Source organism: Nomascus leucogenys, chromosome 13 (assembly GCF_006542625.1).
Source record: "Nomascus leucogenys isolate Asia chromosome 13, Asia_NLE_v1, whole genome shotgun sequence".
Taxonomy (NCBI): Eukaryota; Metazoa; Chordata; class Mammalia; order Primates; family Hylobatidae; genus Nomascus; species Nomascus leucogenys.
Genome location: NC_044393.1, coordinates 77,154,047 through 77,179,681, shown reverse-complemented (window position 1 = coordinate 77,179,681; position 25,635 = coordinate 77,154,047). Strand labels below are relative to the sequence as shown.

Genomic DNA, 25,635 nt, shown 5'->3' with positions numbered 1-25,635 from the left:
CAAACTCAACTGTTTCCCTGCACAGGGTGGCCATGAGAAAAGGGAGGTCAGGGTGGAAAGCGTAAGTGGGTGGAGGTGGAGTTGGGCTAGTGGCTGCCAGAGCTCTCTCCTGCCCTTTGGCCTCTAGAAACCCCAGGTCTCTGCCTAGGGGACCCTGGCCACAGTGCACACCACTCAGGATGGAAGGAGGAGAAGGTCCTTCAGAGACTGCCCGGGGATGTCTTCCCCTAGAGCGCTGCCTGTTTCCATGGAAACTGGCTATCACTCAGGGCTATGTTAACCTCAAGAGAAGGAGAAATCCCAGCAGAGACAAACCCAGCACCACTCCTTGCTCCCCCAGAGGGAAAGGGCTGAGCAGTACCTGACTCTGGGGGCTACAAATCCTCCTGCCCAGCATAGCCAGGGGTGTGTGGGAATAAACAATCACCTAAGAGACTTAGAGCTACACCCAGACAAACCTGATTATCTCACCTGCATCCAGAGGACCTGTCCGGCAGCACCCCCATGCCTGAGCCCACGCCAGGGCTCATGTGAAGGTTCCTGAAGTAACTCCAAGCCCAGAGGAGCAGTGGGACAAGGCAGGGAGACAGGGGCGGCAACGTGAGCTCTTCAGGGGAGGCTCCTGGACTGCTTAGGCATTGTTCCTCCCACCCACTGGGCAGAGGCCCCCTACCCCCAGGCAGCGCCAGCTGGACCAAGCCAGGAACCATGAGCCAGCGGCCTGAGCACTCACCGGTCTCCACATCCTGCACGTAGAAGTGCAGGTCATCAGTGATCTCGGTCACAAACACGGGCTTGTAGCTGGCGGATCGCTCCTTCTCCTCCAGCACTGGCATCACCTCCTCCACGGGCTGCTCCTCATAGTGGGCCCAGACCTGCATGTTCAGTCGGCAGAGGTGAGAGGAGGGTGAGGAAGTGAAGTCATAAAAGACACTGGGAGGCCAGGCGTGGTGGCTCATGCCTGTAATCCTAGCATTTTGGGAGGCCGAGGCGGGTGGATCATGAGGTCAGGAGTTCAAGACCAGACTGGCCAATATGGTGAAACCCTATCTCTACTAAAAATACAAAAAATAAGCTGGGTGCGGTGGTGGGCACCTGTAATCCCAGCTACTTGGGAGGCTGAGACAGGAGAATCGCTTGAACCTGGGAGGCACAAGTTGCAGTGAGCCGAGATCATGCCACTGCACTCCAGCCCGGGCGACAGTGCAAGACTCCGTCTCAAAAAAGAAAAAAAAAAAGACACTGGGAAAGGGGTTTTGGGCAAATGGGATCGGCCCTGGGTGAGTGACTGTGGGGCACTCGATTCACACCAGGCTGAGCCCCTGAAGCCCTCTATCTCGGAGGGGAAAGGTGGGTTCTCTAAAGTCCTGATCTAGCAGTTCTCAAATTCTGGCAGGCATCAGAACCAACAGGGGAATTTATTAAAAATGCAGGCCCCGGATCCTACCCCAGGCCTACTAAATTACAATCTGTTCTGAGCATCCCAGAGAGAAAAAAAGAGCAAAACCAGACTCCCAGGCTATCTCATGCACGTCCGAGTGTGACAGCCCTGCTTTCATGAACTCTGGCTCTGGGCTCCTCACACCCGCACCTCTCTTGCTCCGGCTCCCCATCTCCCTTCCCTGTGGCACTCTGCAGGGCACCTCTGAATTCTGCAGGACCTCCTGCTGTCACAGGGCCCCTGGCACTCCTGAGGCAGTCCAAACCACAGCCCTAGGCTGGGGAAGAGCTCACCAAGAACACTTCTGCTCAGCAACTTTCCCGTTCTCCATCCTCTTCACCTCCAGCAGGTTGCTCTGACCTCAGCTCAGAAGCTGGGCCATGCGCTCTCCACCCTTCCCTCTCTCCCTTCCTTCCCCAAGCCCTGTGCTGTCAGGGCTGCAGTGGCTCAGAAGCTGATTCGACGTGACAGCATGTCAAGTCCAATCCTGTAGCCAGGAGATTATCCAAATGGTGAGGTCTGTCAGAGCAGGGGAGGGAGGTAGCTTTCCAGCTGAGCAGCAGGAAGGGTGGGTGGGAGAGTGCAGAGACTGGATCACGCGTGGGGTCCCACAGACACACACAGGAATAAGGATGATTAAAAGTATTTGCCCAAAACTTCTGTGCTTATTAGATGCCAGGTACCATTCTAAACATTCTCCAAATATTAATTCATTTAGTCCTTACAACAACCCTTTGAGTAGGTCTTGGTATTATCCCTGTTTTACAAATGGGAAAACTGAGGTACACAGGCTTGCAGCTAGAAGTAGTGAAATCAAGATTCAAACATAGGCAGCCTGGCACTAGAGCTCTTCCAGGGGCATTTTGGCATTGACTAGGTATCCCTGAGAAAACACCACCAACCAGGAGGAAAAAGCTGTTTGTTGGTGGGGGGTGGGGAGGGAGATGAGGCCTCATGTCCCTGTTGTTTTTGAACTTGCCATTTGACATTGGTCAAACTTTTCTGGGTCCCCTTTTCTTCTCTCTCAGCTGAAATGCAGATTCCTCAGGAGCTTCAGGACACAGCAGAAGGGCAGGAATGCTGGAATTCTGGAACCACCTTGGGTCAACCCAGACTCCACATTTCTTCCTTTAACGCGGCCTGAGCGTGTGTTCTTCCACTAGAAGGAGCGGCTATGGGGGAATGACTGAGACATCTCCCAGGCCCAAGCTTTCCACCATCCTACATCAAGCAGTGCCTTCTATGGCTGGGCTTGTGGGCCCCTGGTATGGGGCTCTGGCCTCCTACCCAAATAGCTCCTGACCCCTTCTCACCTTCCAGGCTCCCGATACCCTAACACCTGTCCCCATCACCAGAGACCTCTGTACACGCTGCTGCTTCTAGTCCCCTATGCCCTGGCTGGCCAGAGGGGAGGAGGCATGCAGCAGGACTTTAACCCACAGCTTTGCCTCTAGTCAGGACAGAGGCCCTAATCCCTCAAGAGCCTCGCTGCCCATGTGGGGAAGTGGGTCTCTAGCTTGTGGGCTTCCCTGTGAAAGGGCCAGGGGATAGCCATAAATGCTTCTGAGGCCAAGCCTATGTCCTGATGGGCCTGAGGCTTTCCCCCTGGGCCTCCGGAGCTGGAACTTCCCTGGTATCTACTTAGCCAGTCACTCCTATTGACACCTGGGCTCCCAGCCCTTCTGGGACCCTTGCAGCTCTGAGGATCAGTGGGACTCACTCAGCCTCAGAGACGAGACTGTCAGCACTACCCTAAGTGAGCTGGGATGGAGCCCTCCTGACCCAGGAGTCTGCCCCCTCATTCCTACCAGCAGGCACCCCTGCAGTCCCGAATCCCTCAGCACGTCCTCTGCTCTGCATCCCATTCAGGGGCTCTTCCCTCTTCCTGCTAGCTCCCTCCTTTCCCAGCACTGAGCTTGTTAACAGACACTGGCATTCTGTCCTGGTTCCTGAGTGGGCCGTGGCCCCTGAGCCTGCAAGCTGTTGAGGGCTCCCATCCTAGCCCCACCCTGCTCCTTTGGCTGTGGGGGAAGGCGGCCCCTCAGCAGTGTTGATGAATTGGGAACACACTGACAGCGTGAAAGCAGAAACTGCTAAAGACTCCTCAAGTAAAGTGCCTTGGGCGACAGCACCAGGTCTCCTCCTTGGGGAGAGTGGGGTGGAGCTTCTTTCCCAGCAGGTTCAGGTGGGCAGCAGGCATGAGGTCACGGAAGATGCAAACCAAAGCCCTGGGGATGGCCCTCAGCCCCCAGCACTAGGGCCAGTCCTGTGACAAGGTGCCACAGCTCACTTCGTGGTGGGTGGGGCAGTGCACACTGCCACCTGAATTGAGAAGACAGCAGAAGCAAGGTGTCTCCATACAAAAAGTGGCTGGCACTCGAGGTTGCTAAGAAGCATCTAGAGGGTAGGAGAGAGACAGCTGCCTCCTCAGATAAAGGAACTCTGTTTCTAGGAGAGGCTGACCTTTGGCCCTTCAGGCAGTGCAGCCATGACGGTTCCCTCTTTCCCTGTGGGGATGGAGGTGACGAGTTGTTCCTTGGGACTTGCAGCCACACGGGCAAGCTGGTCCATGCAGGCTGGCCAGGTGGCCCCTTGGTGGGAAGGAGTCAGTCAGCTGGGACAGGTGTGGTTGCCCTTGTCCCCATCCTTAGAACAAGGGTGCATTTAGCTCAGGCTGCCCTTCTGCAGAGCCAGGGTGCATGGAGGAGACACGCTCACTGGCAAGAAACCTGCCAGACCCAGCCACTTTCCACAGCCATCCTCAGCCCCTCACAGCTCAGATTTCCCACAAGAAGCTGGTTTCTGGGAATCCCCATTGTAGATGCTCCTCTTCCTGGACCTCTGAGGAGATGACAAGGAAAACTCCAGAAGGAACAGTAGTTGTACACCCAGACACAGAAAATTAGTGCTGTATGGCTCTACCCCAGACTCTTGAAAGATGGAGGAGCTGGGGAAGAGCCTCTATGGCCAAAGAGCTGGGCAGAGGACAGGGGTCCTGAGCTTGACCTAAGCAGCAGGGCCCAGGAATGCTGGGAGAGCCAACCACAGGACAGTCTGCCCTTGCTCATGGACCACCTTTAAGCACGTGGAGAGGCTGTTACTAAGCTTGCTATTGTGGAGAGGCTGTCCCAGCTGACTGATGGCAGGGTTTGTGGTCAGGTGGGGAAAGTGTCTCTCCAGGCCAAGGCCAGGGTGGGGCTCTGCCCATGGCAGGGCACTGCTGGCACCCCCAATGGCCCCGGCTACAGAGCAAGACTGGGAAAGGTGGATGGAGGCCCCTCCTGCCTATTCATCTGCTCCAGGCTGCTCTGCCATGCAAGTTCCTGTCTTGCTCGGGTCCCCTCTATACTCTGGGGCTCCCTGTGTTCTGTTGCTGCGGCCACCCTGAGGGAAAGAGCCCATCAAGCCAGGCACAGACCAGGCAGGTCAGGAATGGAGGCTGTCTCTCCTGTCCTCTCCCCGCCCTGGCCCTCTCTCTTCCCTGCATTTCCTCCTCAGGGAGGCCCAGGTCCTTCTCTTGGCAGGTGATGGGGACTGTGGACTGAGAATCCACTGGCTGGAGTCTTTCCTTTCTAAATCCTGTTTAACATTGCTGCTTGTAAGGCTCTAGGGGTGGGGCTGGCAAGAGGCCAAGGTGGTGGAGGTCTTTAGGCCTGCAGCAGGGAAGCCAAGCTCAATAAAAGCCAATCGATGGCCAATCCAGCCCTGTGCAGGGCCCTGCTGAGCATGTGGGTGAGGTGGGGTTAAGGATGGGGGACAGGCATCTGCCATCTGTGGTTCCCTCCTTGGTCCTCAGGTCTGCCCAGGGCCGCTGAGGAGGAAGTGGGGGTTACCTCCTGCCAAGGAAGTAGAGGGCCCTATCAGCCTCTTCACTGAGGAGGCATCCACAGGGCACAGGGAGGAATTATACTCAGCAGGGAGGCAGTTAAGCACTCGTAGCTGGGAAACCAGCATTCTCAGGTTCCCCCAGACACACTCACGAATGCACGCACACATAATCACACTCCCTAAAGCCTTCTGCACTTCCTGGTCTCACAGAACCTCTCAGCATTACCTTTCCTTGGTTAGCTACAGGTACAAACATTCCTGCATCCTGATGCCAACAGGATCTTGTAACCACTGTCTCTTGACAGGTAAGGCAGCCCTTGTGGGGTCAAGTGGGACAAGGCTGGGTACACCCCAGATACTCAGGTTACTGTCCCCCAGCCAGCCACCAGATGCTCTTATCAGGGTCCAGCCAACTCTGAGAGCTGCTACAAAGCTCTGCTAGTGCTGCTCCCGGGAAACAGCCCCTCTAGGAGGGGGAAAGCCAGTCTCCATTCCTCAGGATCCCTGACAAGCAGACCGGGATTTGCAGGAGAGGGACCCAGGAGGCGGCAGGCCCTAGCACTGAGAGTTGTGCACTGCATTTTAATTGGACTGGAATAAAAACACGCAGGCCGTGTAAGTAATTAATCACTGGTAATTACTCCTCGGCATCATCAACTGGTACCAGCAAAATGGTGACTTGGGCTCTTTCAGACAAACCCACTGTGCAGTAAATAACGATGCTGAGTTCAGCACAGCCCCTGGCAGGGAACCCACCCTTCCATCTCAGGCCAGAGTCCCCTCCCTGTGCTCCCCTGGGTTCTTCTAGAGTCTCTACTCTTAGAGGGTAGAGGATCGCCCAGCTCTGAAAAGGTGGCTTCCAGGTTCACTGCTGAGAAGCCAGGAAGCAGGGCAAGGACGAAGACACTTTTGGCCTCTGGGCCTTAGACTCTGGGGCTTGCCGCTCTACCCCCAGCTGCTAACTCTTCTGTGAAAGTGCCAACCTTTAAACAGGAGGCCCCAGCGCCGCCTCTCCCCCCTCTCCCTGCAGCAGGCAGAGGACATGGGGGTGGCAGTCTTAAGTTCAGCTGTCACAAGCAGGAAATCCAGGAAGAAGCCGTGTGACTCCTTTCCTGTAGGAGCTGAGGCTGCCTGCTTCCCCCTCATTCTGGGAGGAGGAGGCTTGATGTGAGCAGGAGGTGGGAATCTCCTCTGAGGTCTCATGGTGGCTGCCTCCTCCAGGGCACTGACCGTCCCTTTCATCTGTGCTAGCTTTGTGGAGCTCCACCTTTCCCTGGAGTCTTTCCACCTCCTCTCCTCTACCATCAAGGGGCTGGTTGCCTGCCCCAATCCCCAGGGGATGGGAAGGATAGATAGAGAGAGACCCAGGAGGACAGTCCCGAGGGGAGAAGAGAAGCCCTGAAAGAGGAGGCAGCTGCTTGGGGCTGGTGAAGAATGTGGTGCTTCTGGGGCCTCAAAGCCCCTGACTCTTTTTGGCAGGTGTCCGGACACCTTGGCTCTGGGAAGTGAGTTTTGAGCCAGATGGCTGCCCCATGGGGAAGGAAGCATTTATTCCTGGAACAAATTTATGGCTCAGCACGGCTGTCCCACGAATCCTCCTCAAGCTCAGAGGAGCCCTGACAAATTGGTGGCTGGCTGATTTATCCCCATTATCAGGGCCGGGCTATAAGTCAAAAGCAACAGGCTGAGTGAGCCTGGCTCCCACCTCCAAACCACTGGGTTCCTCAATTGTCAATTGGTTTCCAAAAGCCACTTTCCACCCCATCACCCTTGTCTCTTCAATGCGGTGCCCACAGAGACTGATGGGCTGTAAATCTCTTGATCTAACAGCTAGAGGCCTCTCCTGGGGTTGTTTCCCCACAGGGCAATGTGAAGGAAATTCAGATGTGGGCTTGGGCCGCCCAGTCCCTCTGAGGGCACTGACAGAGAAGGGTCAGGGCTGGGGAGGGAGGGGTGCCTCAGGCATTTTGTCCCATGGCTCCACGGTCACCTAGACAACTCTAGACAGCTTTCTGCTTCAGGCCCACCTGAGCAGGCCTGGGATCACTGATGACATTCCGGGCTGGCAGCCCAGGCCCACCTCAGGTCTGCAACAGGCTGTGGCTGACGACACCTCAGCTGGCAGCCTCTCCTCGCCTGTGTGTGGCCTTGGTGTGGGGTCTGAGACCAACACCTTCCTGGGCTACTCAGTGTGGGGATGAGAGAATGACTTCCTCCTGTTCTCCGGAGGCAGCAGCATTAGCGTGTGAGGAGGACGGGAGGGCAGGGAGAGCACAGCTGGGCTGCCACGCGTACCTTCTCTTTCTTCTGCTTGGCGGCCTCCTCGGCAGACAGCAGGGACTTGTAGTAGGAGCTGCGTTCGGCGGTGAAGTGGACCTTGGAGAGCGCGTGCTCCACCAGCAGGACAGACAGGTTGGCACCATCGATGTGCAGCCAGCCGATAAAGTTGCCGGCCTTGTCCATGCTCTCCACCTCCACCTCCACCTGGGACAGACAGACAGGCGTTAAGCCTGCGGGGGCCAGGCCTGAGTGTGCAGGGGCTGTGCCTGTGGGGAGGACAGCAGTGCCGAAGCCTTGGGCTCACAGGCCTTGGCAGCCGCTGCCAACCTCTGGGAACCCCTAAAACCCTTCAATTTCAGCCTCTCACAGGAACAGACACACCCCAAAACTCGCCTCTCTTCTCAGTGCCCCTTCCCCTCCTTGTGGCAGAAAGCTACCGGGGCAAACGGGATTCTCCTTAACCTGAGAGAGACAGACAGAACGCGCAGCTGAAGGTCAGGAGCAAGTGAAGAAGCAGGCAGAGGTCTTGGTGCCTCCCACTCTTCAGCACCCACCCCAGCTCTGTGCTAGAAGACAGGCAGGTCCTTATGGAGCGAGGCAATCCCTGGGGAGAGGGAGGCTGCTTTTCCTGGTAGAGCTGAACGAATTCATGTCTAATGAAGGTAATTAAAGTGGCTGCATGAAAAGCAGGAGAGGAGATGGGGAGAGGACAGGAGAGGCAGAAAGATGTGGGCAGGAAATGCATCAGTGCAAGGGCAGTGAGTGACAATCCCGCAGAAGGAGTGGCCAGAAGGGTGTGGGCTGTGGCTGAACCCCAGAGCCCTCAAGGAATCTCCACGGGCCTCAAGGCCTCCTCCACTGACTGTCTCATCCCGAGGACCCAGGATCCCAGACCTAGCACTGACTACTTTTCTAAAAGGGCAGCCTCAGGATCATGGCCCTTGTGGTAGCTGATCTGCTCCCACATCATGAAGGCCACGGCCCAGGATAAATTCCTTCTTTGATTCTCTCCTGACCTCTTTCTTTCCCTGCTAAAGGGGCCTATAAATGTCTTTGCTGCCAAATATAAAAACTTGTATTAATTTAAATGCCTTCAAGCTCGATTAGGCAATAAAATGAATGTCTAAATACCTGGGAATTCTCGTGGTCTGAGCTGGAGCTAGTGACAGAAGGTTAGAAGGGATGAGGGATACTGGGTGACATGCCTCCCCAGAAGGATATGGAGGTGGTCTGGGTGTGCAGAGAGAAGGTAGCGGGGAGGAAAACAGGCAGGGCCCGGGAGGCAGGACTCTCACTTCCTCCCATTCTTGAATACCCTCTGCGTCCTTGAGGCCCACATTTAATCCTTCAAGAGGAAATGCAGGTTCAATGATGACTGAAGTTGGAGTGTGGTATAGAAGGGGACGTGTGGAGTCTATTAGAGTTATTAACGAAAAAGAGATAATGGAGAACATATAGGTCCAGTCCATGTTGACTCTGTAGGTGGCATTGGAGAAGTGTAGCTATTAAGGGGCAGAGCTGACAGCAGAATCCAGGTTTCCCCAATGCCTTCTCTACACTGCCTCCTGGCAGAAAAGACCCTCTCCCTCCCTAATACTCCCTTTCCATAGCCTTCTGTTTCAGGAGCAGCCCTTCCTTCCACTGCCACACCTCTGCCCCCTCCACCATCCAGGACCATGGGACCATGCAGCTCGCTAGTAGAGCCTGGGTGAAAGTGCTGGCCCCAATTCTGGGCTGGGCTGACCCAGTGCCTGAATTCACGACAGAGTACAGTGTCTGTGGGTGTTAAAACTGGTTTCTCCTGTCTCTAATTTTGGCAACTAACCTACTGAAGGACCTACTCTTGTAGGGGAGAAGAGCAGGTGGGCAAAATCTGAGGTTGCTCAGGTTTCAACACCTTGGATCCACCTTGCAAATGCCCAGGGCGCTGGAACAAAGGAGAAGCTCAGCCACTGGAAGACTGAGCGCCTCCTCCAGGGGGAGGCCAGGAATGGGGAACAGGCTGTCATGCCTGCAGGGGCTGGGGGAGGTGGCGGGGGTAGTGTGGTAGGGGTGGACAAGACCTGTGAGGGGCAAAATGATACATGAGAAGACTGTCTCTTGTTCATCTTAACTTGCCAAGCTTTATCAAACATGCTAAGGTCAAGAAGCAGCAGGTCCTAGAGGAATTCTGGGGAAGCTGAAGGGAGAACAGAGAGGTTGCCTTGTGTTTAGGGGCTTCTGGACACATGTCTGGCCAAAAGCAAATGAGGCTGGTACAGTTCCCAGCCAACACTGAGCCCAGGCCCACATCAGTTTCCGCACTCCCTGACATCTCGTCTTCCACAATTTTAGTAGCCAAGTGTCCTTTCCCTAAAATCAAGGACGTCTGCCCTGCTTGGACACAAGGCCTCTCTCCAGGCCTGGCAGGCCACTAGACAGCTTGTGGTGGGCCAGTGTGGCTCTTGGCACTGGGTTGCTGGGGTTGGTATAAGAACGTCAGAGATAGGCTGCAGAGGCAACCAGGCACGCACAGTTGCTGTCTATCCTGTGAGGTGCCCATCCTCAGACCCCAACCCACGTGGCAAACCCCACATTCACACCTCGCTCTCTGAGGCTGCAGTCCACATGCTCGCCTTTCTCCAGGGCTTACATGAGAAGGAACCCAGCAATGAGCAGCCACACCTGAGGCCAACACTGCAGGGTGCAGCCAGGCTGTCCTGCGCAGGTGAGCACCAACTTCCCACTTAACCAGCCTGTCGCCTGCAATCAGTAGGCTAACTTGGGCTTGACAAGTCCCTGGGCCCAGCCAGCCGCAGAGGAAAGAAATCTCTGGCCTTAGGCACAGTGCTGCAACTGAATCCATCTTGGGTTGTAAATGGCGATAAAGCTGTCACCCATGGGGCTCTGTTCCCTTTTATTACAGCTGCCACAGCCACAGTAATTTCTCAATCAAACAAAGGCACTCGGGGAAGGTGGGCTGGCTCCTCTCTAGCCAAACCCCACGTGGTGTCTATCCTTCTCCACAAACCTCGGCCTGGACGAGGCTGTGGAATTCGGTGTGACTCTTCTCTAACTCTGGGAGAATTATGGAGGTTGCAAGCAGAGGTTTAAGCAGGTTGTATGTGTGTGATCATCCTTTGATGTTTCTCTTTTATATTGACTGCCAGGAAGTTATGACTTAACTGTAACATTATGTGGGTCTACGTACAAGTATTATTTCTTTGTTCGACTCAAAGATTCAAATTTCTCTGACATTTTCTCTTAATTAAAAGATACACACATGCAGAGATATATACATACAGTTCAATTTTGTTATTTATGGTAATTTTGTTCTATAGAGAGAATTTGCAAATATTGAACCACTGCTCCTAGGGGAAATGCAGGTTTGGGTTCCTGTGAGCCTCTGGTCACAATATTTTCATCAAATCAATAAATAACCTTGTTCTATGTTTCTGTTTAAAGACACCTTGTCTAATATGTGTTGCTGGCTCGTTAACATTGAACTCACGACCAACAGCACAATGACTCATGCCTGAATGAAGCTTATCTAACACACGTATCTTCTCCATAAGGCACATCCCAGTATTTCTGCACTCAGGAACACTAGACAGCACTTCAGCTCTATGCTGAGGGCCATTTAAAACTGTGAAACCACCAACAAAAAGCACGAAAAATGCAACAACATGACGCTAAATAGATTGTGAGAAGGACACTTGTTTATATCATCAGAGCTGAAACAAGAAGGCAGAGTGTTGTCTTGTTCTACCCTGTTCCACCTAAGATGGAAATGTGCCCCGCCAAGTGACTCAATTCTTTGTCACTCTGTGCATATCCACAAATAACTGCAAAAGTACCATGAGTATTGATTTTGGGGTTACAAAAATAGATTTTGGTGAATTTGCAAATATGTAACTGGTGAATAATGAAGATTGACTGTATACTGTATAGACACAGAGTTAATTCCCACAAGTTGCCTCAAGCTAGAGACTATAAAGAGACATGTCCCACAAGTTGCCTCAAACAGAAGACACGTTAGGGGAGGCTCATTCCTGTAAATAGACAAGAAATTTCTTCTTGTCCAACTGGCTACTGCAAGCATTAAATGAGATCCTACTGGTGGAGTGTTGTGTAATTTGCAAACTGCTATAACATAGCCACTCATCTCTTGGGCATCTTGGAGTGTTTCAGGAAGAGCTCTGGACTCAATAGCTTCCACAGGAGGCCTCCTATAATGGCAGGTGACTTTAGGCCTTAGGTGACTTAGGTGACTACCACAGGCTGCTAGAAGGCTGGGAGCAGGCTTCGTATGAGAGCACGCACTGGCGTGCACACATGTGGGTGGATATGGCCTTGAGGGCACCAGAGTATGTGTGTGCATGTACACAAGCAGCGTTGGCGAGGGACAGATGAGGGCTCTCCTCTTGATTCCCCTCTATTTGGTGCCCACGCTGAAGCTGAGACCTAGGAAGACACATGGTTCTGGGGGAGGGGAGTACCTCCTGAGAGACTGTAAGAAGGGGCAGGTGGTGCCACACTGAGGAAGGGGCTTGGTGGTAACTGGTTAAGAAGCGAAAAGCCTAGAGGCTTGAAGGTCAGTGTGACCTTCAGATGTCGACAGCCATTGCAGTCTGCCTCACTTGCAGCCCTGCTGGTCTGCCAGCATCTCTTGCTCTCTGCTCTTGATGCTGGCAGAGTGGGTGGGGATTTTGAGGTTGCTGAATACCTGGACTGCGCCTTTGCCCGCTTCAATGCCACTTTCTCTGGGAACGCTTCCTTGATCCCTGGCCTACCATGAATCACCCTCTGAATGCCTATGGGCTCACCCTCCCTTTGGCATTTGTGGGGCAGTGTACAGCATGGAGGTTATGAGTGTGGACTCTGGCTCCAGACAACCTAGACCTGCATGAATTCTGGGGTGCCACTTAAGTTCTCTGTGCCTCTATTTACTGTAAAACTGGGATTGCAACAGCATCTACCTCAAGGATTTGTTATGATTAAATGAACTAATATAAATATGTTAAGCACTTAGAAAAGTGCTTGGCATATAAATGCTCCAACATGATCATCATAAATTATTTACTTCCTGGTAGGGGCAGTTATTTCATTTCTAAATTTCTTCATTCTCCAAGTAGACTGTCAGCTCCATGGGGAATGAAGCTTATTCCAGACTGTGAAATTTCTCCAGAGCTGAGCACACTGACTGGGGCATGAGGTGGCAGAAAGAGCATGGATTCTGGAGTCAGATATCAACTTCTAGTCCTAGCTGTGAATTTTTGGGTAATTCACTTGACCTCTCTTAGACTGGTTCCTTAATGGTAAAATGAGAAGGGGTCCTGTGCACTGAATGAGGTAACAAAACTGCTTCCTCTTCCCTTCAACAAATGCCAGTGATGCCCTGGTGGGATGGTTACATTCAGCAGCTGTCCTGCTTTGCTGAGCTGTGTACAAGGGTCTTCTCATCAGAAACGGCCAATCCCTGCTTAATGAGCTCCTTTATTCTCCCTGACTCTGAAAGCTTTGGGTTTCTTACACCCGGGGAATCCTCCCATAAAATACAGAGTGAAGGTAAGGCAAGTGGGATTGATAGGATGAGCTCAAGTGTATGACTGCCCCTGTACTACCTGCACAGACAGATCCCCTTCTCTTCAGTGGAGGTCCTTCCCCATCACCGAGCCAAAGCGGTGGGTGCTGCCAGCCAGCCATGCCCTACAGGAGAGCAGCTCGACGCTGGACCTGGCCTGACTGTGGGCCAGGGCAGCCAGTGGGCCCTGCTGCCTCACAGTGGGACACGTCCTCCTGCTCCCAAGCACATTAATGTGCCACTAATGAAATTGTTCTGGCTTATTTACCAAATTAATACAAACGGCACAGGCTGTTAATTTGCATGTCTCCTAATTACCGAGGAAGAGCTCCCCATGCCCAGGCAACACACACACCTCAGTGATCACCCAGCCGAGCTGTGGTCTCACCCTTCCCAGGGATGAGGAAGGGGAGAAGGGGGAGGAGAAAAGAAGAGCATGGAGCAGCCCCCAGCTCCGTGGCTGAAATCAAACAGGGAGGAAGGGGGTGGCCAGGAACTTGTTTCATTTCCTGTGGCCCGTTTCTGAGCAGTCTCAGTGCCCTGGGCTCCAGAAATATACACTTGGTCCCTGTTCCCACCCCAAACTGTTTCTCTTCTCCCCATTGTCTGGATTCTGTCAGCTCCTTAAAACAGAAACTACTTCAGTCAAACAGGCAGTGGGGACCAAGTCCTTCTTCTCTAGTCAGTGAGGCATATTCTTGGCCTGGGGTACAATGCAGGGCTGAGGGGTCTGGAGAAAGGAAGAGAAGTGAAAGCCAGGCAATGGATGGTGGCTTTAGAAATGTCAACATCCTCGACTTCTTCTAGCCCTCTGCAATTAGACTTCAGATTCTGAAATCTTTCCTAAAGAAAGAAGGGTTTGGGGTGGGGGGAGGGAGAGAGTGAGTGTGTGCACGCATGTGGTAAGTGTAGGGGAGATTATTTAAGAACTCAGCTTTCAAACCACGGAGGAAATTCTGACTGCCCTGGGGGTTGACTTAGCTGTGTCTGTCCTTAACTCTCCTGGAGCCTGCAGCCAAGCTGGATGCCTAGTGCTTCTAAGTAGGCGCAAAGCTGAAGACCCAGGTCCCTCTCCTAAAGCCTCCTCCAGGTCATGGTGAAGTTGCGGGGAGGGTGAGGCAGGAGAAGGTGCACTGGAGACTGCTTCTGGTAAGGCTGGCTTAAATAAGGGAGACGAGGGCACCGGGGGCAAAATAATTAAGAAATGGAGACTAGAGAAAGACAGCAGGGGGATGCACATTCCCCTTGATGACTCAAGGCACCCAAAGGAGAGAGTTCACATAGGGGATTTACTAGCAATGGGGGGAGGACAGGGGAGACCCCACACACATACAAGTCTTTCCCTTTTTACTTTCCGGGAGGATGGAGAAGAGGTACTGTCTTCCCCAAGTGCACAGGCATTACTGCGGTGCACAATGCCTGAGGCAGCAGAGAAAATTACTGAGCCTCAGCCAACCTCAGAGCCCCGGGTCGTGAGGCTGCAGGTTGCCTGAAAACAGTTGTGGAGGATGCTCCCGTACCAAGGAAGGTGGGCTGCCTCAGGCAGGACAGGCAGATCCCAGGTAGAAAAGAGCCCAGCACAGGGCGCCACTGCCCTGAGGCATCTGGGAAGGAAGAGTCACTGCACAAAGTGGGGTGCTGGCTATAAGTTCTTCCAGGTAGCAGGGTGGGGGTGCTCAGGGCTACCTGTGGGAAGGTGACATCAGAGTCCCCACGGACAGGCTTTAGAGGCAGAAGTCTCCATCCTTTCCACATGCTGTCTGGCCATATTCCTGTTTTTAATATTCCCAAAGCAACCAGCAACGAGCACAGCAAGCGGCCTGGATGGGGAGAAGGAGCTGAGGAGCGGAGAAAGGCCCTGGGCTAGAACTGTGATCCAGGTGCCAATCCTGCCTCTTATGGGCTGGGCACACAGCACCTCTCTTTGGGCTTAGTTTCACCATCTGCGAAATGACAGTTGAACAAAGTTTCTAAGGTTCTCTCTGCTCTGCATTCTCTGAGGTCAGAGGATGGGGGTAGCAAAGCTGACAGCTGTGCTTGCAAGCCAACAGGAGAAATGAAAAGCAACAGTTCCACGGGAGAGAAGGGCAAGCAGGGAAGCCTCCATTTGCTAACGATCAAGTCCTGTAGGAGAACTTGCAGGGGGGCGCGGGAAATGGAGAGAGGGGAACTGAATAATGACTCTGAGCCCAAGGTACTCCTGCCTCCTCCCAACCCACTCATCCTAGCTGCAGCTCTTTTCAAGAATGTGAGTAGTGTTCTGGAGTAACCAGCGTGTAGCTTGGGTCCTTTCCTGCCATGCAGTGGTAGCCTTGCCCAAGGCTGGGTTTTCCACCATTACTGATGCTGCATGAAGGCTGTAGCATGCTGCCACAGCCAGAGCTGTGAACTTGAAGAGACACCTCACCTTAACACAGTAGCAGTTTAACACAGCCAGCTCATCCCCTCCACTCCTGGTCACACACAGCCACACCGACTTCTTTCAGAGATGATGAACATTAACAATGTAATTAATAAGGCAATGCTGTGGAAGGCAAGAGGCTGTGCCTATGCAACGCCTCCTGGGTCTCATTACCATCTGCATCCCTGGGGAGTGGGCTGGCTAGAGGCAGGCAGCAGCACGGATTTTCCATGTGCTACTAGGGCAGTGTGGTTCTGATCCCCACCAACGCCTCTGCTCCTAATCCCCCATCACCTCCAGACCAGGTAACTCTTTCGAGCGCAGCTCACAGAGTGGATTGCTATTCTAGAAAACCTCTTTTCTGGCACTGGAGTGCTAGGAATGCCTGGAAATCAGGCCTGGGCTAGCACACCAGCAAGAGGGGCCAAGAGGCTCCTGAAAAGGAAAGGCCTGTGCTGTGGGTGAGCTGGCTCTAGAAGCTCAGGGTGGCTTTCTCTCCCTCCTGGAATGCCTTTTCCCTACCTCAGGGATGAGGGGTGGGATGGTAGGGGTTGGGGGGGCAGCTTTGGTCCAGCCTGAGGCAGTGAGGCAGCAGCCACTGCCATCAGCGTCATCTGGGTCTGCTGGGAAATGCAAACCTGCTGACTCCAGGCCTTTGCGAGCGCTAACACAGTTTACAAACTGATGCAATCTGTTCCTTTGGTGCAGGCAATAAGGAAGCAGACTGTTCATCTTCCCAGGAAAACCCTGTGCTGGAAGCTGGAGGGAGATTTAACACTCTTCCCTGAGGCTGGTGCCAGGGATGTGGCTAGAATCAGGGGGCTCTCATTCTGTCCCCCACCCATCTTCCCAAAGGTCTCCCAAGCCAGAGGCAGGGTCTGGAATGCCTTCTGAGAGCAGGCATGCCTGAATGGCACAGCTCCTCCTCATGTTCTCAGTTGAAGTGAAGGGCAGTCCCAGGCAAAAAACCAGGAGAGAAGTCTGCCTTCCATTCGGTGCCTCCGTTCTTAATCTTGAACACTGGTTTGGGCCATGGAGTCAGCTGCAGTGGCCCATGTTCTCCCAGGCCCAGCCAAAGAACCTCTATGGCTTTAGAGCTGTACCCAAGCCCTAAAGGGATGGGGCTAGGGGTGTGAGAAGACAGTTGGCCTCTTTTCTTGGGGAAAATCGGTGTATGATCTATGGAGTAACTGCATGAGGTTATTAAATCTCTGACTTGGTTTGAAAGTAACCAAATGTTGTCCAATCAGGTCAAGTTCACGTGTCAGTTCCCCTCTGCAGGTACCTGTACCTATATAACTGACCTCAAGGCCTGCTGTGGGACAGTGCAGACCTCTGCCCTGTTCCCAGGCAGGAAGTAGCTGACCTGTGACCCCCAATGGGGCCAGTCTGCTCTGCTTTATGGACCTTGAGTGCGCCTAGTGCTTCTAAGTAGGCGCAAAGCTGAAGACCCAGGTCCCTCTCCTAAAGCCTCCTCCAGGTCATGGTGAAGTTGCGGGGAGGGTGAGGCGGGAGAAGGTGCACTGGAGGCTGCTTCTGGTAAGGCTGGCTTAAATAAGGGAGACGAGGGCATTGGGGGCAAAATAATTAAGAAATGGAGACTAGAGAAAGACAGCAGGGGGATGCACATTCCCCTTGATGACTCAGGGCACCCAAAGGAGAGAGTGGATGGCTCCTATACCTGAACAACTGTGGGTTTCCCATGGAGACCCACACTTTGCTGTTAAGAAGCATTTAGCATCCATGATTACTTCATTCCCTTCCATCCATCTTGCAGAAAAAGAAATGAACTTGGCTCTAGATCACAACCTCTTCTGCTTCCTCAGGCACCCATTTCCATCAGTTACCTCTTTCTGTCATCACCTTCCTGATTTCCTTTTTCACCAGCATCTAACTCTTCACCTGCAAACATCTTGCCCATCTTAGCAAGTCTTGCTTTGACTCACATCCCATCAAGTCTACCTCTTTCTCTTTACCCAGAGAGTACTCTGCACATTGCAAGCCCCTTTTCACTTCTGTAGCCAATGCAGCTGGCTACCAGTCAGTACTCCAATGCCACTATTACTTCAAAGACCTGTTAATTGACATTTAAATAATTTCTTCTGAGATTTCATCATTTTTGACCTTTTAAATATCTGTAAAAGTCAAGCACCCCCTTTCCTTTTTGAAACTTTCTTTTTTTAGGCCTGTGTTTCCCAATCTTGGCTTTTTCTCCCTGCTTTCTTATTAGCAATTGTGAATTCTTCCCCAACAACATGGCCCTTCAATATGAATGTTCCCCAGGGGCTATTTTAAGCCATAGACAGTCCCTGCATCCCACCGCTCTCTGAATTACAGAACTCAACTTTCACCTCTAGTGCAGCGCTCACTTCAGAATTCAGCTCCACCAGGCGAATCTCCAATGTAATGAGTCCCATCCTGAATCTGTCACCTTCACTATGAAACCTGTTCTTCCACCTCCATTTCTCATCCCAGGCTGCAACATGAGTAGCACAGGAATCACCCCTGGGCTCCATAGGTAGGTCCGCACCAGTACACACTGATTCTACCTCAGAAATGGCTCTTGGATTCTTCCCCTCTTTTTTATCCTTATTGCCATGTCCAGCTTTGAGTAACAGGTCCCCCACTGCTGTCCCTGTACCAGACTTGTCTCTAAGGACCCCTCCATGATGCTGGAGGGTGTGGCTCATCACAGGCAGTGCAGCAACCACTGTCAGATGCAGGCTCTAGGGCCAGACCACCTCCTTCTGGGCTTGCTCTACTACTTACTGACTTAATCTAGAGTGGGTTTTTTTTTTAACCTCTCTGGGTCTAGGTTTACCTTGTGGTCAAATGGGTATAATAATGAATGCTACCTACCTCAAAGGGCTTCAGTGAAGAGGAATTGAACTGATTCAAGTTAAACACTTAAGGAGAGTCTGGCGAATAGTAAGTGCTCAATAAATGTTACTTAAAAAATAAAAAAATGTCCCAATCTTATCACTTCACGCTTCTGCTGAAATCCTTTCCTTGTTCTCCACTAATGTTGGAATTCCTCAGTACAGCACAGCATAAGCGCCTCAGAGCTGGGCTCTTCCTGCTCTCAAGTCCTGCCATTGTGGCCTTCATTATTTTGCTTTAGTCAGGCCACACAACTCCCAGCTCCACAGACAAGTTGCATGGTTCCAGGCCTTTGCACATGCTATTCATTTTGGCTGGAATGTTCCGTCCTATGACTTCACCTGTAAACTCCTACCCAACTTACCCCTTGGATTCTGCATAGATCTGATTTTATTTGAACCACTCCATTACTCATCTGGGTAGGGCTTGTTCTCACAGCATTTTGTTCATATCACCATGACAGTATTACAATGGGCATTTATTAACGGCACCTGGTAGGCATTCAATAACTAGATGAGGAAAGGCAAAAGATTCTAGCTTCTCCAGATCGCCAGCAGTGACGTGGGAGAAGGAAAGTCCCTGGACAGAATACTACCTTTGGGTACATGCATGGCACCAAACTGACTGGAGAAGGCCTATTTCGAGAACTCCTCTAAGGTGAGAGGACCATCCCTCAGCTGCCCCTGCCACAACAAGCATGCTTGTGGGAGCCCAGAGGGGCAGAAACCGGCTTCAGTCAGTGAGGCCAGCAGTGGTGACTCAGAGGCAGCACAGCCCAGACGCCATGAACAGAAGGGGCTGTTTTGCACTTGGCTTTGCCTGTACTGACTATAACTGGAGTCAGGATGGCCTCCTCTGTTTATCCAGGCAAGAGTGCAGGCAGCAGCCGCGTGTGCCTCCCTCCGGTCTCCCACACATCTACCACCTCCTCACCACCCATCCCTCAGGAAGGAAGGGGTGAAGAGCAAAAGTGGACATGAGAGAGCCTAGGAAGAGCTGTGAGGACAGGGCATGAGCTAACGATGTTGAGCAGAGGTGGGAGCTGGGGTGAGGCCACAGATGCCATGAAGCCCGGACCCCCGGAGCCCAGACCACTGTCTAGTGTGAAGCCCTCCAAGCAAGGGATTAGTTGGTGCTGGTCAGGCCACAGTCACCTCAGGAAGCATCTAAGTACATGGGCTGAGACGGCTGGAAGCTACAAGTCACCTGCCAGGTGCTGGTCTCCAGCCCTCTGGAACAAGGAAACCTTTGAGGAAAGGCAGTTGCTGTTGGGTTTGAAGGAATCCGGGGCTTAGATTGGGATGCCAACCCCTAGCTCAATCCCTTCAGAGTTCTCAAAACTGGGCTGTGGGCGTGGAGGCCAAAAGCTGCCAGGACAAGACAGCAGTGTCCAATGTCGGGCTGGGAAGGGGACGTGGAGCACCTTCTCTTTTACCATCTGATTTCTTGGCAAAATGGACACAGACGCCAATCCCTCCTGCAGGCCAGAAGAAGGCACCAGAGAGAAAAGTCTGTTTGAACAGATAATTGAACAGAGATAATTCTATACTCTCAGCTAGGGATCAGGCAATTTACTTGTTTCATAAAACTGAATATAAGAAACACCAAACAATTTCAACCAAACACATGCCCATCCCCCCCTGACTAATGTTTGATTAACTGCATGAAAGGCACAGCTGAAAGCACCAGAGGGTGAAAGGAAGGGACTCCCTTGCCCCTTCTCTTTCCTTTTGTCCTCATGCCTCCTTTATCATTAGGCTGGCTTGAAGGTACCATCCCCTCTGAGGCAGTCCTATGCCTCTGTCCTTAAATCTACCCTGCCTCCATGTGCCAAGCAGAAAGCCTGGCACAGGCCTGCTTTCCTCACCAAGCCATGCATAGTATATGCTGAGTACAATGGCCCAGAGAGGGCAACTTTTTCTGATGCACACAAAAGCACCATTGCAGGCAGGCAGCAGCCCCGTTAACCTACACTCTAGATCGGACACAGAATAAAAAGTCCAAGCTTCTCCTCTCACCCCACTAAGGAGCTGCCTTTAGGCACAGTAGAGAGAAGATCTGGACACTGTGGGGGACTGTGCATGTTCCCAAACTGTTTCAAACCTATTATAACCCAGCAAGGAAAGTGAAGATGCCTTTGAGATGATGCTGAGCCCCTGAGCCTGGTCTCTGAGCTCCTGCAGTGCCAGTGCTAGAGGGCTATTCTGCATTCACCCTCCTATGCATAGGACAACTGGATTCTTGCTCGGTATGACCTAGGGGGCCCAGGATTGCTCCAGCCTCTCAGTAATGCAACGAAAAGCTTGTGAGTAAAAGCTACCAATTATAAGGTTTGAACACATACATGTGAAATAAGGATAAATGCAGCATGTCAGAGGCTGGATCAGCCTGGTTAATGACCCTGGCCCATGCCCTCTTCTGTGTGGAGGTTGGGTTTCCTCACTGCTAATTTTTTATTGCTAATGACAATTAAAATATGGCATGGCTTACACCCTCAGAGTGGAGCTCTAATGTGCCGGAGCCCTCTCAAACTCCTAGTGCAGGGCTGCAGTTTGTGACCTAGATACGTATAGGTCACAATGAGCAGTGCTGCCTCCGGCCTTCCTCATTCTGCTGTGGGACCCAGTGGTCCTTGCCTAGCCCGGGCATCCTGACCCCATAGCTTCTCCACAAGGGGACCACACTCCTTCTTCCACTTTACCCACTGCCCAGGACAGGGGCTCTTGATGTTCTTTTGGGCCTTGTGATCAGCTCCTAAAAGTTCTCAAAGCCACTGCAATGAGATCAGAGGTGAGATACGGAGAAATATTGGTGATGGGAAAGAACAATCTGTAGGATGGGTCAGCAGCATGGGTGTTGATGTGAGTCTGCCCATCTGCTTGACAGGAGCCAGGGTTTCATTAATTTCAATTATTGTTCTCTCTCCACTTCAAACCAATGTCCCAAATATAATTAACAAGGTCATAGGATGCAGCGGGTAGTCCCTCAGCCCTATTTGCCCAGCCTGATTCTGCCCTGTTCTCAGGCATGAAGTAGCTGTCTTGTGGCCCCCCAGTGGGGCCAGCGTGGCCTCATTCTCCCTGCTCCACCTCCCAATTCTGTTGTGCTGAGCAGAATTCCACTGATACATGCGCTGCTTTCCAGGTAGAAAGCACTCCTCCAAGGGAGGTGTGTCCTGAAATGGAGAGAGGAAGACGCTCAGTGTCTCTTGCTAAGATGTCCCAGAAGTCACGATTGAGCTTTTAAAGGAATCTCTTTGACTTTGGAGGAAGAAAACGGACCTCACCCTTGAATAAGAACAGCTGCCTCCTCGGATAGAGGACACCTGGATGCCGCTCTTCCTACCATGGACTTCTTGCCACAGTGCCCTCGGAAAAAGCTTTGAGACTCCTGCCACTACCACCCCACCCCTTGGTGTAAATACCATTTAAGCAATGTGACTTCTTTTAGTGCTCTCAGGAGTTGCTCTCAATTGCCCACTGCTCCTGAGCTGCTGCCTAGAGGCAGCAGGCAGGAAAATGCAGAGTCGGAAGGTAAGGAGCAGGGAGGAGGAAGGGAAAGGCCAAGCCCCATCCTTTATTTTAAGCAGGTGCTTGTGAAGACACTGCAGAGAAGACAGGAAAAAATAAAAAAGGACTCAGAGGAGATTCTCAGCATCTTGTATCTTCTCAGAGAGAGAGCATATTCAATGGTGTCATGCTTCCATGTCACCAATCTCATTTCCTCTGACTCTCCTTCACAGACCCTCTGCTGTGGCCCATTTGATCTGCTTGTTGTGTGAGCTGCCCAACCCATCTCCTACAGCCCTGCCAGTCCCTGATATCATGATACTGCATCATGGCTCAGAGGCCAGACAAGCTGCAGTTCCCGCATGCCAACGAGGGAGGCAGAGCCCACTTAGAAGGAGATCTGTTCATCAACCAGTAAAGGAGTGCTAAGCCATCATCTTCAGGAACGTGCTTGCAAGGGGCAACCCACACCCACTATTTTTGTCTTCCAGGAAGCCTTCCCTGATCCACTCTTCCTAACATGTAACTCCATCTCAGCATTCATGTTGTCCTATATCCACTTGCTCTTGGTAATCCATTACCTCTTACATGTTAAGCCCTCTGAACGGGCTATTTTCCCGTTTGTTTGAAATCCAGCCCCAGTCCCCACAGCTGGGGCATGTGCAGCAGAATTCTACAGAGTGCTTCATAAAGAGAAGGTGCTGGATTCCTGGGGGAGACTGTGCTTGGCAGGGCTCTTTTGTTTCTGTGCAGCACCTTCTGTGTGGCTACATTCCTGGTTGCTGTCCAGAGCTTTCCTAACAAAGCCAGCTTCCAAGGCCAGACAAACAGCAGAAAATGCAAGTTAAAGCTGTACCACAGTACAATGTACACTGCAAGGAACGATGCTTGTGGTTCAGCACTGCATCTCCAGAAAGACAGCAGGGCTAGAGAAGGACTGGGATGCCTAGTTGAGCTGATGAAACATATGACAACATTCAAAAAATGATTAGGGTTCCTCAAAGTGAGAAGACACATGTTGAGAGAACGTGCATGTATAAAAATCATTAAGAGTATGTAAAGAGACCTAACATTCAGTTTAACCAACTGACCAAGAAATGGGTTTTTGCTATCTTCTAAGCAGAAAAGCACTGTATTAGGCACTGCAGTAGGTCTAAAAGGAGAAAATTCACTTCTATCTTCAAAGAGCCTATGATTTAGATGAGAAGACACGATAAAGCCACATCCTGTCAGTCAAGGCAAAATGCCACGTAAAACACATGACTGCTGAGTGGTACAGGCAGCAGGTACTAGGGGGGTTCAAGGGAGAGAGCCAGCTCTGAGCACTGAAGAGTCGGGAAACCCTTTCAGGTAGGATCGGACCTTAAAGGATGGGACTTCACAGGTGGGGAGAAAGGCAGACATGTTCCAGCATAGGGAATGTCTAGGGTCACACTTTAGAAATAGTGCATAAATGGTAGGGTAGCAGAAGGAACGAGGGTAGAATTTTGGGACAGAAAGCCATGCTGAGGTCAGTGGAGGTGCAAGTAGACATGAGAGAAACACAGGGGATGATGGGGAGAGCAGAAGCCAGGAGAAGGTGCAAGCAGCTCAGAGGAAAAGCTGGAGGGAGCTGACTTGAAGGATGGTCAAGGGGCACAGTCAGAGCCCACCCACCTGCTGAGACAGATCTGGGATGGATGAAACAGGGGCTGGATTCAAGGAAGGAGGGGAGGGAAGGAGGGATGGAATGAGAGGAACCTGAACAACACGTATAAAAATCCTGTGATGGCTGGGAGAATGACATGGGAAGAAATGATGCATGTGGAAGCTTGTGAATGGACCATGCTGAACTGGAGTCAGAATGTTTAGAAGAGAGATCAAAGGAGTCAGAAAGAGGAGAAAAAGGCTGAAGGCCCAGCCTTTACCAGATGTGGTCAGTTGAATGAATTTTCAATCCTTCTCTGCATAAAAGAGAAGCAAAATGCTTTGTGCCTGGTCCTGCCTTCACCTACCTGCCTCTAGTCCAACATTTTCCTCTTGATTTCAGGGTGATAACCATTGGCAGAACTGCACAGAGGTACCCAGTGAGAGCTCTGCAGCCAGACTATCTGAGTTCAAATTTAGCCTCTGCCATTCAGGGACCTGGAGGGAGTTATTTTAAGACTTTGTGCTTCAGTTTCTTCAAGCTGTAGCACGGGAGTAATAAAGCTGAACATCTCCCTCACAAGGCTTAAATGAGTTAATATACATCAAGCTCTTAGAACAATAAGAACTCAATAACTGTTGGCTCTTCTCATTGTGCTAAGCACATGTAGTGAGAATAGAAACGTATGTTGAGTGTACCTAGGTCACAGAGTGACTGAGCTCTGTTGTTCTCTAAGGGAACACTGCAGGCCTTTGGCTGATGCATAGCCCAGCTTGTTTGCCTAGCCTTGGCAAGGGGTCAGGTCTCTATGATTTCTGGAACTACATGGGAGCTTTCCTCTGAGAGAGGGCAGGGTGTGGTGAACTAGAGGTTGTGAATCCTGGCCTGATAGCCAGGTTAAGGGACTAGTCCTTTGGCAGATGCTGCCTGCCCAGCCCCGGCCTGAGCACTGGCCACTTTTAGTACCTGCAGGGAAATGTGGATTTGCGTCTCTAGTCTCATTTCCACCACCTCCTACTCGCCTTATACTACAGGGACTCTTTGATCTGGGTCGACTGATCTCTGTGTTCCCTCAAGAGACACTGAAGTTTCACATCTCTGTGCCTTTGGACACACTGTGTGTGGTAGAGATCTATCTCCCTGGCTCCATTCTCTCCTTTTTCTGTTCCTTTTATTGCACACATCAGTATGGTCAGCTGAAAGACTACAATCCCCAGTCTCGTTTCTCACTGGCCACACTAGCGAGATTTGGCAGAAATTTCTTGGTGGGACTTCTAGGAAAGCATTTGCTATCTTTGTGCTTTCTTCCTGTGTTTTGGCTTCCTGACTGGAAGGATGAGGTAAATGGCTAGAGATCCATAGACACCTTGGACCCTGAGAATGTAAGCCATGTGCCAAGAAATGCTGAGCAGGAGAATGAAGGGGCCTGGATCCCTGCTGATACCAGGTGCCACTGTATTGGTTCTGAACTGCCCACCTCTGGGCTTCCTTTATGAGAAAAAAGTAAACTTTAATCTTGTTAAACGAATGCTGTTTTTGGTCTATATTACCAGCGACGAAATGCAATTCCTAATGGCTGCATTTGAATCTCTCACTGGAATTCATGTCCTTCCTCTCCCCTTGGCTGGGCAGATGTCTAATTCTTACAGATTCAGCCTCAGCAGTCCTTCCTCCAGGAAATCTTTTCTGAAGCCACAGTTGTGCACCACAGAGTACATAAAGGAGTCCCCCTTATCTGCGGTTTTCCTTTCCACAGTCTCAGTTAACCATGGTCAACCGTTGTCTGAAAACATTAAATGGAAAATTCCAGAAATAATTCAAAGTTTTAAACTGTGTGCCGTTCTGAGTAGTGTGATGAAACCTCTTGCCCTCCTGCCTGGGACGTGAATCATCCCTCAGTCCAGCATATCCAGGCTGTAGATGCTACCCGCCTATAACTCACTTAGTAACCCCCTCCCTCTCTGTAACCAAATCGACTGTCATGGAATTACAGTACTTGTGTTCAAGTAACTCTTATTGACTTAATTCTCCAAAGCACAAGAGTAGTGATGCTGGCATATTGTTATAATTGTTCTGTTTTATTATTGTTGTTATTAATCTTATAAT

The 25,635-nt window shown here is 51.6% G+C and overlaps 1 protein-coding gene across 1 annotated transcript in view; it reads right to left on the bottom strand.

Annotated features, from left to right (window-relative positions):
* Positions 1–25,635, bottom strand: part of SND1 (staphylococcal nuclease and tudor domain containing 1) — a 440,010-nt gene that overhangs the window by 10,339 nt on the left and 404,036 nt on the right. The window contains exons 17-18 of the mRNA XM_003261285.3: positions 7,565–7,753; positions 734–875 (exon numbers count right to left, since the gene is read on the bottom strand). Coding sequence (XP_003261333.1) covers positions 734–875; positions 7,565–7,753 — 331 coding nt within the window. The remainder of the gene's footprint in view (positions 1–733; positions 876–7,564; positions 7,754–25,635) is intronic.